The sequence below is a fragment of the Poromitra crassiceps genome (assembly GCF_964638095.1).
Source record: "Poromitra crassiceps genome assembly, chromosome: 6".
Lineage (NCBI taxonomy): Eukaryota > Metazoa > Chordata > Actinopteri > Beryciformes > Melamphaidae > Poromitra > Poromitra crassiceps.
Genome location: NC_139627.1, coordinates 24,948,324 through 24,964,186, shown reverse-complemented (window position 1 = coordinate 24,964,186; position 15,863 = coordinate 24,948,324). Strand labels below are relative to the sequence as shown.

At 43.9% G+C, this 15,863-nt stretch overlaps 1 protein-coding gene across 4 annotated transcripts in view; it reads right to left on the bottom strand.

Annotated features, from left to right (window-relative positions):
• LOC310779052 (LIM and senescent cell antigen-like-containing domain protein 1) overlaps nucleotides 1-15,863 on the bottom strand; it is a 69,570-nt gene that overhangs the window by 3,028 nt on the left and 50,679 nt on the right. For 3 of the 4 annotated variants that reach the window (XM_083639548.1, XM_083639547.1, XM_083639546.1), the window contains exons 3-9: nucleotides 13,101-13,167; nucleotides 11,640-11,760; nucleotides 10,229-10,378; nucleotides 9,315-9,465; nucleotides 6,784-6,876; nucleotides 4,110-4,158; nucleotides 3,039-3,114 (exon numbers count right to left, since the gene is read on the bottom strand). In XM_083639548.1, coding sequence (XP_083495674.1) covers nucleotides 3,039-3,114; nucleotides 4,110-4,158; nucleotides 6,784-6,876; nucleotides 9,315-9,465; nucleotides 10,229-10,378; nucleotides 11,640-11,760; nucleotides 13,101-13,167 — 707 coding nt within the window. Of the gene's footprint in view, nucleotides 1-2,069; nucleotides 2,235-3,038; nucleotides 3,115-4,109; nucleotides 4,159-6,783; nucleotides 6,877-9,314; nucleotides 9,466-10,228; nucleotides 10,379-11,639; nucleotides 11,761-13,100; nucleotides 13,168-15,863 lie in introns of those variants that run through there. The other variant, XM_083639549.1, reaches the window with a different exon arrangement.

Sequence of the window (15,863 nt, the reverse complement as noted above, 5' to 3'; positions counted from 1 at the left end):
AAGAAAGAGAAAGCCAGGTGCTGTGTATCTTGTATAGTGCTCTCATTTCAATGTCCTGGTTTTGGATGGAATACCATTACAGATCCGTTGGAGATTTCAATTTTGATGTGCGAGTCATTAATCTTGGTGTGGCAGGCACACTGATTGAAAATCTTCATATCAAAAAGTTTGCCGACCCCTGATCCAGAGTATACTAGAGGCCTTCACCATGTGGCTGTCAGCAGCCTGTCTACATCCTTCACCATGTGGCTGTCAGCAGCCTGTCTACATCCTTCACCATGTGGCTGTCAGCAGCCTGTCTACATCCTTCACCATGTGGCTGTCAGCATCCTGTCTACATCCTTCACCATGTGGCTGTCAGCAGCCTGTCTACATCCTTCACCATGCGGCTGTCAGCAGCCTGTCTACATCCTTCACCATGCGGCTGTCAGCAGCCTGTCTACATCCTTCACCATGTGGCTGTCAGCAGCCTGTCTACATCCTTCACCATGTGGCTGTCAGCAGCCTGTCTACATCCTTCACCATGTGGCTGTCAGCAGCCTGTCTACATCCTTCACCATGTGGCTGTCAGCATCCTGTCTACATCCTTCACCATGCGGCTGTCAGCAGCCTGTCTACATCCTTCACCATGTGGCTGTCTACATCCTTCACCATGTGGCTGTCAGCAGCCTGTCTACATCCTTCACCATGTGGCTGTCAGCAGCCTGTCTACATCCTTCACCATGCAGCTGTCAGCATCCTGTCTACATCCTTCACCATGTGGCTGTCTACATCCTTCAACATGTGGCTGTCAGCAGCCTGTCTACATCCTTCACCATGTGGCTGTCAGCAGCCTGTCTACATCCTTCACCATGCGGTTGTCAGCAGCCTGTCTACATCCTTCACCATGCGGTTGTCAGCAGCCTGTCTACATCCTTCACCATGCGGCTGTCAGCAGCCTGTCTACATCCTTCACCATGCGGCTGTCAGCAGCCTGTCTACATCCTTCACCATGCGGCTGTCAGCAGCCTGTCTACATCCAGAGTATACTAGAGGTGACCAACAGCAACATAACTAATCCCTACTAATGTGTCAGGCTCACATGGTCATGTGCTAAAACACTTCCGGTAAACACGCGTAACAGCTGTGAGGTAACACCTGCTTTAGGCCATTCAAATGCCTCCAGCAAACTCTACTGTATCCTATATTTACCTACCTAATCTCTGCTTCCGATGTTTGGCTTTGGTCTACACCAGAGGTTCTCAAATGTTTTTCAGCCAAGGACCCCTTACAAAATAGAAAATATACCGGGGACCCCCTCATTCTGATTTGTGATTTTGGGCTAAGCTTAATTGTTTCCACGGTAACGTGCTAGACTTTTAAATTTATAGGTTTGTTAGATTAGAATGAAATCCATGAACCATTTTAAAAGCATAACATATTTTCGTTGAACTATGAAGCTTTTGCACACAAAAAAAAGGTTTTATTTTTATTTTCCTGAAAACCTTTCGCGGACCCCCTGGCAAAGTGCCCCGGACCCCCATTTGAGAACCACTGGTCTACACAAACTATCATGGTGAGGTATTCATGGGTTTCGGTCACGTGATTCTTTGTTGTTGTGGCCATTGTGGCCATCTTGAGGACCAAACGCAGCACACGACTTTTTAGTACCTGTTTAAGACTATGGGAGCCTGGGAGGACTGTTCAACCCACTACTACCTAACTACTCTTTCATACGTTGGACTACAAACGCCATTCGAACTTTAAACGGGTCAACACTTTTAGTGCATTGTGATGTATAGTTTTTGAGATGTTAATGTTTGTTTATTTCCAATTGCGCAGCAAATAGAGGGCATGTTGTTTCAGATTGGAAACAAGATGGTGCTGCAACAATTCTGTGATGTCAACAAATCTATTAATACATGTGATATGACAAATAAATAAATCAAATTGTATATGCATGGTTGAAACATGAAATATATCAACAGCAATGAGCGAACGGACAGATGGCAATGAAACGGCGACAGAGCAGAAATCAGAAAAGAAGGAAGATAGAAACTAACCAAAGGAAGGATAGTGGAAGTGAGGAGAGAGGAGGAGGAGGAGAGGGTCACAGACACATGGGTATCAACACTTTCTTCTTCTTCTCCTTGGACTCGCGCTCGCGCCTGGCCAGCCGCCGCTTCATGTCGTCAGGCAGCCGCTCATAGCAGTGCTTACACACCGGCTTCAGGTCCACCTCCACAAACTTCTCCCTGACAGAGCAGCGGGGGCGCGGGGGAGATAGACAGAAAGGAAGGCGGAAGGCGAGTCGAGGGAATGTGGAGACAGAGACACAGACAAGAGTGAGGATGAAAGGGAGCCGAGGTGGAGAAACCAGCCAATAGGAACACAGCGTTATCAGTAAAAGCGCAGAGAGAAGGGTGAAATAATGGACTGCGTTTGCATGGATTGCATTCTTCCGATATTAACCCGATTAAGAGAATAGTCTCAATTGGGGCGTCCCTGGTAGAACACGTACCCCAAAAGGCTTAGTCCTTTGTGTGGCTGACCCAGGTTTCAATCCGACCCGTGGTCCTTTACCGCATGTCATCCCCTCTCTCTCCCCCCACCTTTCCTGTCTGCCTACTGTCCTATCTATAAAGGCAAAATGCCCCTACACCCCCCCCCCCCCGCCAAAAAAAAAGACACTGCCATGTAAACAGCAGTTTCTGGTTAATAAGGTCATAGTCGGAGTCTTATTTAGAATAAGATCAATAGCCGGATTATTGCAGTCCATGTAAACGTAGTCCATGAGGGATGACCAGATTGAAAATCAGATGTGCAGTAGATAAGCAGACAGTCACAGATGCAGGATAGATGTACGAGAGAAAAATAACAGAAGAACCAATTTACACTTCGTCCTGAAGTTCTCTTCCAAGATAGAATGCGCAATATCAAAGAAATAGTAAATTTTCAATTAATATATTGACGTCAAGTTTATTGATATATCAATAATTTGGGGGATTTATCCAATTCCTCAGAAAGATCTTATTTGATGCTCCTCTTGCATTACTTACTTGAGGGTGAGCTTGGTGTTGCAGGTAGAGCAGGCAAAGCAGTTGACGCACCAGGCCTTGTTTAGGGCAGACACCACTGAAATTCATGCAAGAAACAGTCAGATTAAACAACGTCCCAGATTACCATTATGCCAGAATCTCATATTCAGAATCAGAATCTCATTCAGAATCTCATTTTCAAGGAAGAACTGGACAAAAAGGCAACATCAAATGTTGCACAAACAGTCAGAATGTTCCAAAAGCGTCCGATATCAAACCAACAGGTTCACAGTGTCGAACCCAATTTCAATGTTGACTAAAGCTGAAAATATGCTTGTGCGTCAGCCTCGACTTGGAGCCTTGCCGGCGGCAGCTAGTCCTATAGACGGTTTTAACTTGACAACAAAAACATTCTAAATTGAACCCCCGCTCACTTCCTGTTGCAGTGTTTGCTATGGACATAAAAGAAAAAAAAACATTCAAGTGCAGGACTGACCATTCCGTGAAAACAGTCTATACAGCTGAGCGGCGAAAACAAAAGTAACGATGTCGAGTGAATATTTCTGCAGTTTGCCGAATGCTGAGAAAAAGGAAGTGCTGTGGGGTTGCGCTCTGGTGAAAACCGTCTATATACTCGAACGTCAGCTTGACGAGGGGTCGCAGGGGAGTCCCCTGCAAAATGAGTAAATTGTGTGATTTCACTAGGATTTCAATGACTAGAAGTTAGCCCCAAGGAGAGAATGTAGTTCATATACTTATAATAGGTTTCACTCTCTCCTGTTATCTCCCCATCTACATTATATTATACTCGTGCTTTCGCGTCAGCTACATCGAGTCACATTTTCAAGGAGCTGCATGCAGGCTGCGCCGGCAGGCTCGCCAGCCACTGCGCACCCCTCGGCGCATTCGGCGAGGGGTTTGACGCGGAAGTATGTAAAGGCCTTAAAGATAGCAACAGTACCTAAGTATTGACTGTCACAAGATTCTTCATTATCAGCTTAAGCTCACCATGAGATGGCAGCCATTTCAACTTTAAATGCATGAAACACTATGAGATTAACATATATTTGAATTCATGACAAGCTATCTCACCATCGCCTTCAATCACACGGTTGCAGTGGTAGCAAACATCTCCAAACAGCTGTGTGTGGAAGAGAGATGGAGAAGGTGGAGAAGGTTATTAGCAATGAGGTCAGACCTTTTATGAGTTGTAAAACATAATGCAGTGCTAGTAGGGATGAAACAATTATTGGTTTAATGATAAACTGTGATACAATTCTTGATGGTTAGTATTACCGTTTCAGAAAAGAGAAAAAAGGAGCTTCTTGGATACTTAGAGACAGATCTTAATTACGAAGTAAAGTACATGTCTACTTCAATAGTTAAACAAACAATGTACATCTTCAAGAATAGACGGGCACAACGTAGTATTACCGTTTCAAATTTTAATTATCATTCAAATTGTGTTTGATTACAGCACTTTGAAAAACACGGTAAATACTGTCCGTCATCACCCAGTTAGCAATAGTCTGCCAGATGCAGGCTGCCTGCGTCTGAGTCTGAATTTTCAATATAAAACTTTGTGAAATGACTGTATTTGTACTTTTTTAATATTTTCAGCACATTTTACTACGATAATACTGATAACCGTGATAATTTTGGTCCCTATAATCGTGATATGAGATTTTCATACTGTTTCATCTCTAGCTGGCATCTTTCTTATGTTTCACTGAGAACGCTGCATTCAGGAGGCATGCAAACAAGCACAGGCTACAAAAGCTTTTTTACCATTTGTCTGAAAGAATCTACACACAGCATTAGGAACATGTGCATGTCAAATGCCAACACTAGGTGGAGTCATTGCACCGGATAATACACAGTGGTCTTTCAGATCAGTTCAGAGCTGTCCAGCCTGGTTGCCAGAATAAAATGTCAACAGTTTACATCTCTGCAATCCACAGATATGTAGAATATCATGTTTCTGAACAAAAAATACGCTGCATATCACATTTCTAGATACGTGTATATATTAATGTGATTTAGAACACGGCTCTCTTGAATATTCGATTCTGATTGGTCAATCAACAAGATTCACCGGTCATTATTTCTCGACAACCGACCGCTGCTCTGCCACACCTGGATTAATCAGTTGATAAGAGCTTTTTGTCAGCAGACACTACTAATTAGGCCAACCAGTTGCAGCTGTGGTGTCTTGTGTGCCAATTACGAATGAAACCGCTTTGTCGTTGAAAACGCTATTAACACGTTCACTGCCAATGACGTGTTAACACGTTTTCAGAATCCAGTTGTTGACTGCCAACGACGTGTTAACACGTCAAAAAAATAGTTTTTTTTTTTTGACGGTGGGACGTTGATCTAACCCTTTTACATCTCCTACACCAGAATTGGAGGTATTGAATGTGTATAATCTATTTTACCGACGCACTGAGTGGCGACATGTCTCTCCACAGTAGAAAGAGGCGACCCAAAACTGGAGGGAAAAGCGCGAGGAAGCCGTTCTCATACTGTAAAATTGATGGCGAAAACGCTTTCACTTTCGCGCTGATGCACAGCGGTGGCAACGGTGGGGGGTTCCAAGAATAGATTGGATGCACACTTTGAAACACGCAGCATAAATATGACCAGAATCGCAAAACCTTCATCAAAGCTCTCAACCAAAACTCCACGAAACGAGCGAGTCCACCCAGACTTCCTCAAACAGCGGCCGCGCAAACAGGCACAGCAGCAGCAGCAACTTCGTTGTGACACGCCCGCTGGAGAGCCAGGGAGGCAGGAGGAGAACACACACGGAGGGAGGAGTTGGAAGCAGAGGGGGGTTTCCTGCTGTTATGGAGGAAATTACTGTTCAAAACTATTGTTTAGATGTCTGAAGTCTTACTGATGCCAAAAATGAATGGTTAAAGTGACTGTTCTATCGAATTTCACAAAAAGCCGTTTATCTCTGAATAATTTTTCTGACGCTGAAACCATGCTGTATTCAACTGCTAATGCTTACATAACTACTAACTCTACAAACTAACTCTTTTAGACAGAGAAAGCACACATTCTATTAGTTCTTTTGAGATATTGTGTGTTCACAAAATCTTAGCAGAAAAGAATCCTCGGGTCTTGAAAGATGAGCCAGAATCCTCAAAAAAACCCTCTGGCAGAAGCTAACTACAGTAAAAAAAAACGTCTGGCAGTGAATGTGTTAAAAAATCTATTTGAATAATTATTTTTGTCAGATTATTGAATGATTTAGTTGTAGGCCGTGTTCTAAGCGGGATAATGTATATTGAGGCGGTGATTACTGGGAAATAATGACCTTCAGGTGAATGATTAATAGCCTGGGTAAACCCATCCCCCACGTGACCTGCTCTCAGACCTGTTCTCAGTCACTAGTGACTGGGAACTGAGAGAGCAGGTCACGTGGGGGCTGGGTTTACCTAGGCTAAATGATTAAGGCCTCCGCTGCGCGTCGGGCTCAATCATTCACCTGTCGGTCATTATTTCCCGCGTAATCACCGCCTCAATATACATTATCCCTTACATAAGTCATAGAGCCTGCTATTGAAAGAGTGTTGTGGCCGGGGTGGATGGAGGGTGTAAACAACACTTGCCTTTCACACCAGAGAGCCGTGTTCCATATAATGCCACGTTTTAGAAAGGTAAAACACTGCCATTTTGTTCCAATTTTTTTGACGAGCTTACTACGTTACCTGTCAGAGACGTGGGAGCTGTCAGTTATGCAGTAGGTGTGTGTTACCTGGTTGTAGTGCGTCTCGCAGTAGGCCAGCCCCTTGCGTTCGTAGTGACGGTGTCCCAGGAATGGTTTCTCACACTTAGCACACACAAAATGCTGCAAACAAACCCAAGGCCAAGCACACAGGGTTAGCACAGTGTCACAGTCAGTCTGTGATCACATCCACAGAGTGCCTAAGTCACGCCCTCTTCCGGGTTCGGTATGGGACCTAAGGCCGTGGTTCTCAAAGTTGGGTCCGGGGACCCGCAGGGGTCCTTGAGGGGGTTGCAGGGGGTCCCCAGCAAAATTTATTTTCACTAAAATTCCATCCATAAGGAACAAAATGACAGAATGTATGACTATTCTGGTCATGGGTTTCATACACTTTATGCAATACAACTTCTAAAAGCAAAGGATCTTATCAGATGGGGGACTCTGGGACAAAATCTTATCAAATGGGGGTCCTTGGTCTAATTCGTGTCAGTTTAGGGGTCGTTGACGTGAAAAAGTTTGAGAACCACTGATCTAATGGATTTCATTCCCCATTCATTTTCAAACCAAGCAATTCAGCTATTGAGAATCACGAGAGACCATAGAACATTTCACTCTGACTTATATATATATATATATATATATAGTGTTTTTTTTGTTTCTTATTCAATATATATATATATATATATATATATATATATATATATATATATATATAAAAACAATATATATATAAACAACATAAACAAAATATTAATTAAATGCACTTTTTTGTTGTCATGTTCTATGGTCTCTCCTGATTCTGAATATAGCTGAATCGCTTGGTTTGACCAAGTAAAACTCTTTTCATAAGGATTTTATGAAACGTCTATGGGGAAATGAATGGAGAATTCACTTCCTCAGGTCCCATGACGGGACTTATGCAGTCTATAGCTACAGCAGAGGCACAGTCCGGTTTAGACACTCTCAGGTCAGACCAAAACCAGATTAGGGGGGGGGGGGGGGGAGTCTGGGGGCAGCAGTCAGGGGCAGGCGGAGCCTCGACCCCTCACCATGTCAAAGTGTCTCTCACAGTAGGCATGACCACCTCGCTCAAAGTACGGGTGGCCCTGAAACGGCCGCTCGCACACCGCACACACATGATGCTATGTGAGGAGGGGGGGGAGAAAGACAGGAAAATAGCCACAGAGGAGTAAAGACACACAAGAAAGAGGAGACATTAGAGAGACAGGTGGAGTGATGCTGGAGGAGGAGACAGGACAGAGACAGGTGGAGTGATGCTGGAGGAGGAGAGAGGACAGAGACAGAGTGCAGTTATCAATGGAGAGGTAGTGACCCTGATGATGGTCAACTGAACACAGCTGTGGAGATGATCGAGGCTGGCAACAGAATGACACGCAAGTCATTAAAATATAAAATGCACAGAAAAAAGAAGTGCAGATATAACACAAGTGCCACATCCAGACACACACTATTTACAATATGAAAATAGTTTTTTAGCCTCTCAAATATATATGATTTTACGTTCTGTGCCTTCCAACAAGAAAAAAAAAATCCATGACACATATAGGCTACATTTGTTTGTGTTTATAAGTCATTATAACAAAGCACTGTAAGGGATACACTACATGACTTCTAGGCCAATTCTTGCCACAATTTGGCAGTCATACAGCTGATTAAATAATCCTAGAATACTAGTCATGATCTCCACCAAGGAGGTTATCTCTCTGTCTCTCTGTTTCTCTGCCTGCCTGTCTGCCTGCCTGTCTGTCTGTCTGTCTGTCTGTCTGTCTGTCTGTCTGTGTCTGTCTGTGTCTGTCTGTCTGTCTGTCTGTCTGTGTCTGTCTGTCTGTGTCTGTCTGTCTGTCTGTGTCTGTCTGTGTCTGTCTGTGTCTGTCTGTCTGTCTGTCTGTCTGTCTGTGTCTGTCTGTGTCTGTCTGTCTGTCTGTCTGTCTGTCTGTCTGTCTGTCTGTCTGTGTCTGTCTGTCTGTCTGTCTGTCTGTCTGTCTCTGTCTGTCTGTCTGTCTGTCTGTCTGTCTGTCTGTCTGTCTCTATGTCTGTCAGTCTGTCTGTCTGTCTGTCTGTCTGTCTGTCTGTCTGTCTGTCTGTCTGTCTGTCTGTCTGTGTCTGTCTGTCTGTCTGTCTGTCTGTCTGTCTGTCTGTCTGTCTGTGTCTGTCTGTCTGTCTGTCTGTCTGTCTGTCTGTCTGTCTTTCTTTTAGCAAGATTACTGAAAAATGACTGGGAAGATTTTCATGAAACTTGGTGGAGGGGTGCATCATGGGCCAAGGAAGAAGCCATTACATTTTGGAGCGGATCCAATCTGACTCATTAAATCTGCATATTAGAACAGACTGGACTATTTATTGTCCTAATGGCCTTGAAGGAACTCTGCGCTCTCCGGGTGCCCTTCTATTTAGTTAGGAGTGTTCTGTCCAGTCTTTTCAGTCATGTAGTGTCTCCACAGGTAATAATTCAGTTCTTCCAGAAGATTCAAAATTCACTTTAATGGTTATTTATTTAACATTTTTAATGGTTAAATTCACTTAAAGATGTACCATCGTACCTCCACATGCCATTGCTTGCCCATGGCGTTGACCACGCGACCCTCAATGGGCCTCCTGCAGGCACCGCAGATGGGGACGCCCATCTTGTCATGGCAGGGCAGGCAGTACAGCTCGCCCTTTAGCTCCCTGGCATCAGCAGTCAGTTCCTTACTGCAGAGAGAGGGAGGGGAGAGAGGGGGAGAGAGAGGGAGGGGGAGAGAGAGGGAGGCAGGGAGAGGGAGAGACAGCAGGATAGAGAGAGGGAGAGGTATAAGAGGGGGAGAGAGAGAAAGAGAGATAGGGAGAGGGAGAGAGAAAGAGGGAGAGACATCACTACTACTGGAAAGGATATTCATGGGTTTTTCAGTCATTGATCATGTGATAGCTTTGTTGTGGCGGCCATCTTGAGGACCGAACGCAACACACAACTGTTTAAAGTCTATGCCAACAAAACCTCTGTATTCCTAAACATGCCTGCGTACTGTAATACTCCGCAGATCACCGTTTTTGGTCAGAGTGCTGTTGCACCAAAATACAGCACGTGGCATGCAGAGGAATATGGAAGTTCTACGGTTGAGAAGTTGTATGGCGATTCCTTAGAGAAAGGCTTCAGGGCTAACTTGCTCCATGTGCCAGACACGGCCAATTGTGCCTGTATGGACACACAACCAAGCCGGAGGTAACACGGGGGTTGAACCTCCAACCCTGGTGCTGGTAGGCAGGGAATCTACCGCTGCCCGGACACCCCCGCCCCTCCCTCTTGAGATGTGAGCGCAGCACTTGCCAAACTGCAAGGTTTGTCTCCATGTGAAATGATGGGTGAAACTCTGGGGGAGGCAGTGAGGCTACATGGGCGGTGTGTCGTAGAGACGTAACCCACCCGGGCAGTGGTGGTCGGGGTGGGGGTGGGGGGTGATGTGAGTGTGTTTTGTACCCGCAGTTGTTGCAGTTGAAGTGGTCAGGGTGGTACGGGTCATTCTTGAACAGCAGCGGCTGCTCCTCGATGATGGCGTGACACTTCTGACAGATGTACTTGCCCAGGCCTCGAGCCTTCTCTCGGTTATGGCATGGACGGCACAGGTGCCTGACGGGAGGGAGAGATGGAGAGACACAAGAACAGAGAGAGAGAGAGAGAGAGAGAGAGAGAGAGAGAGAGAGAGAGAGAGAGAGACGGAAACAAGAGTTACTTAATAAGATATAGTTATACAGAGAAACTGTATGATACACAGCAGTGATTCCCAACCCGCGGTACGTGTACCCCTAGGGGTACTTGAGCAGCTTGCATGGAAAGATTGGAGATTACAATTTATTTCCAAAATGATATAAATTTCAAGTTATTTGATAAGCCCATTGCTAAAATGGTACGTGTGCGCCACGATTGGTTCCCCCCCAGCAGGTGTCAACTGTTAACACTACTCTGTGAAGAGGTCACGGTCACGCATGACAAAACTGCGTGTAAACTAGCTAGAAAACATGCCACGTAACACATTGTCTGCCTTGTTGTCAGTGAATGTCCCAGTGACTGTGCCTGCCTGCTGCTGAACGATCTGTCGCAGCTTAATGTCACCAAGTTCACAAGGAACATCTTACTCGCTGGCTTGACAGCTGCAAAGAAAATGGTTGCGTTGCAGAGGAAGCGAGCCTCCTCATATCCTTTCCATCAGACACTGGGATCTCACCTTTTTGGATATTGTTTATTTGGAGATCTCGACTGAGGTGATATTTTTGGGGCGTCCTGGGGGGGGGGGGGGGGGGTATGTTTGTATATACTGTATGTTTCAATTTATGTTTATGTAAGTGTATCGCTTATGGGGGGATTTTTTTTTATGTTGATGAAAATAGGTTTAAACAATCAAACAAATTGATGATATTTACAAGCACACAATGAAATGTTTTCCAACCCAGTAGAACACGCTGCAGTGATTCCCAAAGTGTGGGCCGCTGCCCACTGGTTGGCTGTGGAGGTACTGCAGTTGGGCCGTGAGTGGTCTGCCAACGCCCCGGATTTTCACGTGCAATCAAATGGCTGTAGCAATCTGGCTATTTTGGTATTTTGCCTTGCCTCAATTTTTGTATGTGGATGGATTATTCATTTGCCATATGCCCACATGCTCTATTAATGAAATATAAATAAATAAAATATAGCATTATAGGGAAAGACATCATCTTTGTCTGGTGTGTTGATCAGAGTGGTGATTAAAGGGTTGGGTGGGCCCTGGAAGATTTCCAGATTTCAAAGTTTGGGAACCCCTCTGCTAATTGTTACCATTTGGCAATAATCATCAGAAGATTTTGGTTGGTTGGTTGGTTGGTTGGTTGGTTAGTCGACATGGAAAAAGTCTGACCTGCCGGCGTTCTTAACAAATCCCACGTCGGCCAGCACGGCCTGGCAGATATCACAGCAGAAACAGTCTGGGTGCCAACTGTTGTTCATGGCCTTGATCACACGGCCAATGATGAACTCACCTGGGACAGGGACAGGGACAGCAACACATTCATAACCATACTAGGGATGCACCTATTGCAAAATTCTGGGTGGATACCCATGTTCAAAGTGATCATCTGGAAGATTTCAGTTTCGTTCGCAATTAGTTGTAATTGCAGATGAGATCCAAACAGTGTTGCATCATCTGCGTCACCACAGACACTCAGTTCATAAATGCTGCAAAACTGAAAATGCAACGGCTTCCATCAATGGGCCATAGGCTCAACCACCATTGTGTTAACTCAGAAGCCTAACTCAGTCCGGTAGTCCAGGCAGAAATTACGTGACCCAACTGGCTAAATATCGGCAACTGCAATCGGTGAACGCCACCATTTTGGCTGATAGGCCGACTGCTGTCAGTGTCAACAAGGCCAATACCAGCCGATACCGATATAAGGGGTGATATATCGCTGCATCCCTAGACCAAACATGCAAAGTCATGGTTCAGCTGGATATGGTATTGTATATCACCTGTATGGGCTTTTGAAGGCCAATACTGATATCTGTGATATTTTGAAGCTGGCCAGTATATTTATTTCATATCATTTCTTGAGGAGAACATGTGAGAAATCTGAGACCTAATATGGCAACAAAACACAAAATGATGTATTTAGTTCAGCGTGAATCATGAGTTGTTCTCATCGACATATATCATCATATTATATCTCAATGGTTCTTCTCAAAGGCTTGTTAAGACAAACCTAAAAATGGCCTATGTGAGCAGTAGAAATGTTGGATCGGTTTGTGTATTTATAGTATAGTATAGTATAGTATAGTATAGTATAGTATAGTATAGTATAGTATAGTATAGTATAGTATAGTATAGTATATCATAGTATAGTATTGTATAGTATAGTATAGTATACCATAGTATAGTATATTACACATAAACGAGCAAACCTATGTATGTATGTATGTATCTATCTTTGTGTTTCTGTTTCATTTTCCGTGTATACCGTCGGCCTGGCAGCATTCATATTCAGGTCCCAAGCAGATGGTGCCAGGACCGGATTATTTAATCAATTAATTAGGGCAGACTAAATGAGCAAAATGGCTAATTAGTAGTTAGTGGCCAAAATGTGTGACCACAGGTTAGGCACCATGGAGAGCTCCATTCATTAGCTACTGATGGGTCACACATGAAGTTGTAAACGGCCAAGGAAGTGGACTATGAAAGTGCTCTGGGGAGAGAGAAGAGAAGCTACATGACAACTCTGTGTGTGAGGCCTGACTAAATGGCCAGTGATTGTGTGCTCCAACGGGTATCAGAATTAGTAGTATATAAACAATGGTATTCATGTCCTGCAGTTCCTGTACTCACCACACTGGTGGCAGCAGGGAGCGAACAGCATCTGGAAGTCATGCTCACAGTACTTCCTGCCTTCAAACTGCAAAAGAAGCCAACAGGATTAGAACAAACTTTACACAATTAATAACTGCTCAAATGCAACAATAATAACCAAAGAGTCAGTTAACTAGTATGAGTTGTGCCAAACAAACGTTCATATCTCAAAAACTATACATGACATTGCTTATATTTTGACATTCTGAGTGAGAGCAGATGTAGCTCAAGAGTTTGATGTCAATCAATCAATCAAACCTTTATTTAACCAGAAAATAAAAACCCATTGAGACCAAGGTCTCTTTTTCAAGGGTGATCTGGCCAAGAAGGCAAAAGCACATTACACGTCAGACAAAAAAAGTACAAAACACAGTAAAAATACAAAACTTCTGTCAATAGACCAACGTCTACTCAAATTGGAGAGTAATTAACACGTTCACTGCCATTGACGAGATATCTCGGCTTACAAAATCCAACGATTGACTGCCAATGACGAGATATCTCGGCTTAAATTTTTTTTTTTTTTTTTTGACGGTGGGACGTGGATCAACGCTCCCCACGTCTCCTATAAAAATATTGGAGCCACCGACCGTGTACAACCCGACCCACTAAGTGGCGACAGTGCTCTCCATTCTAGAGGAAGGCAAGCAAAAAGCAGTGTGAGGAAGCCATTCTCATGAAAATGGATTGGCGAAAACGCTTTCGCGCTTGGGAGCTGGCGGTGGGGTTTTGCAAATTTGCATAATAGATTACGGGTGGAACACACTTTGAAACACGCAGCATAAATAAGACCAGAATCGCAAAAGCTTCATCAAAGCTCTCAGAACCCCAAGAAACGAGCGAGCCCATCCAGACTTGCTCAGCGGCCGCCAGCAGACAGGAGCAGCAGCAAAGCAGTGAGCCTGGTGACGCGAGGTTACAGCAGCAGCAGCAACGAGCTTGTGACACGCCCGCTGCAGCCAAGAAGAACACACACGGAGGGAGGAGTTTGAAGGAGAGGGGTGTTTCCTGCTGTTATGGAGGAAATTACTGTTCAAAACTATTGTTTAGATGTCTGACGTCTTACTGATGCCAAAAATGAATGGTTAAAGTGACTGTTCTATCGAATTTCACAAAAAGCCGTTTATCTCAGAATAAATTTTCAGACGCTGAAACCATGCTGTATTCAACTGCTAATGCTTACATAACTACTAACTCTACAAACTAACTATTTTAGACAGAGAAAGCACACATTCTTCTTTTGAGATATTGTGTGTTCACAAAATCCTAACAGAAACGAATCCTCGGCTCTTGAAAGATGAGCCAGAATCCTAAAAAAAAAACCTTGGCAGAAGCTAACTACAGTATTGAAAAACGGCTGGCAGTGAATGTGTTAAGACACAAACTGTCTAAAATACAAGTGCAAATAAAACAGTACAATCAAACAAGCTTCATTATAAAGAGAGACAAGAGGGTTTATGATGAGAAGTGCTACACATCAAAGCAGGAGCAGCAAGTGACAAGGGCCTCAGCAGCTATCTGTTGCTTAAAACTATATAAAGAGACCAGAGAGGCATGTATAATATTATTTATAATATGATGTATAATATTATGCATGTCGTATTTAAGTTGTCTGAACTGTCGCAGTTTTTAAGATGTAAACAACATAGCCGGGGCTAGAGTGAGGCATTCAAGGTGGCTCCATAGGGTCCCATTGCAGTTTTCCTCCGGAAACGCGGTTACCTGCTCGGCTGATCCCTCATATATACTGTACGGTATATTCCTAAAGACCAGTTATCGTCTTGTTGGTTAGTCCAGTAAGCTGGTTTTGGATCCACACACATGTAAAAGTCATAAGTGGGTTAGAATAACCTGGTTAATAGAGCTCAACAGTCATGTGACGTTTCTTGATCCAGAAGTAAGTTCCCCATTCATTTTCTCCATAGACATTTCGAGAAATCCTTATATAACGAGTTTTAAGGCTTGAACCAAGCCAACCAGTCTTCTAGAGAATCATGAGTGACCATAAAACATTTCACTTTCAGCTAAAACAAAAAATTAATGCAGGAATAAAAGATAGAAAATTCACTCACTTAGAGTGGCATTTCCAGCAAATACAGCTTTTAACAAGCATTTTATCTGTGCTCACATTTAATTGAGTTTTGATAGTTGGGGCGGGGTTAGTACTGGGCCATTGTGCGAATAAATGTGGTAAAGTCCCCACCTTTGTCCAAACCTGTGTTGTGATTGGCTGTCTGTTCTCTCTGAAGCAGAAAACATGGAAGTACCTTGCTAGCAGCAGACCCACTGTTTACAGTAAAAAAAGAAAAATCCCTGCTTCTACCCCTCTCTCCCCCCCCCCCCAATATTTAAATTTTTTAAGAACAATTCAGACAAAACAGACGAACATGCACACAGGGATAGAAAAAAAACATATATCATCAACATTCAACATCACAACGCAACCACCAGTCGCTCTTCTACCCATCTCTTCATCATCTTCTTCTTAGTCTGTAATCAGTTTTCACTTATGACATAACGTCATTTACACTCGGTTTTTATCTGAAATCTTCATTGTAGCTGTGAGTCCCTTTTTCACTGTCACTTTCAACTCACAGCTACAGTGAAGATTTCAGCTAAATACAGGGTGTAAATGACGTATTTTCAAGTCAACTTGGCATCTTGGGGCTTCTGAAGACTTGGATTATGCCAGGTGAGCAGTATAGAGACAGTCCGCATGTCTGGGAACGCCCACAAAATGTT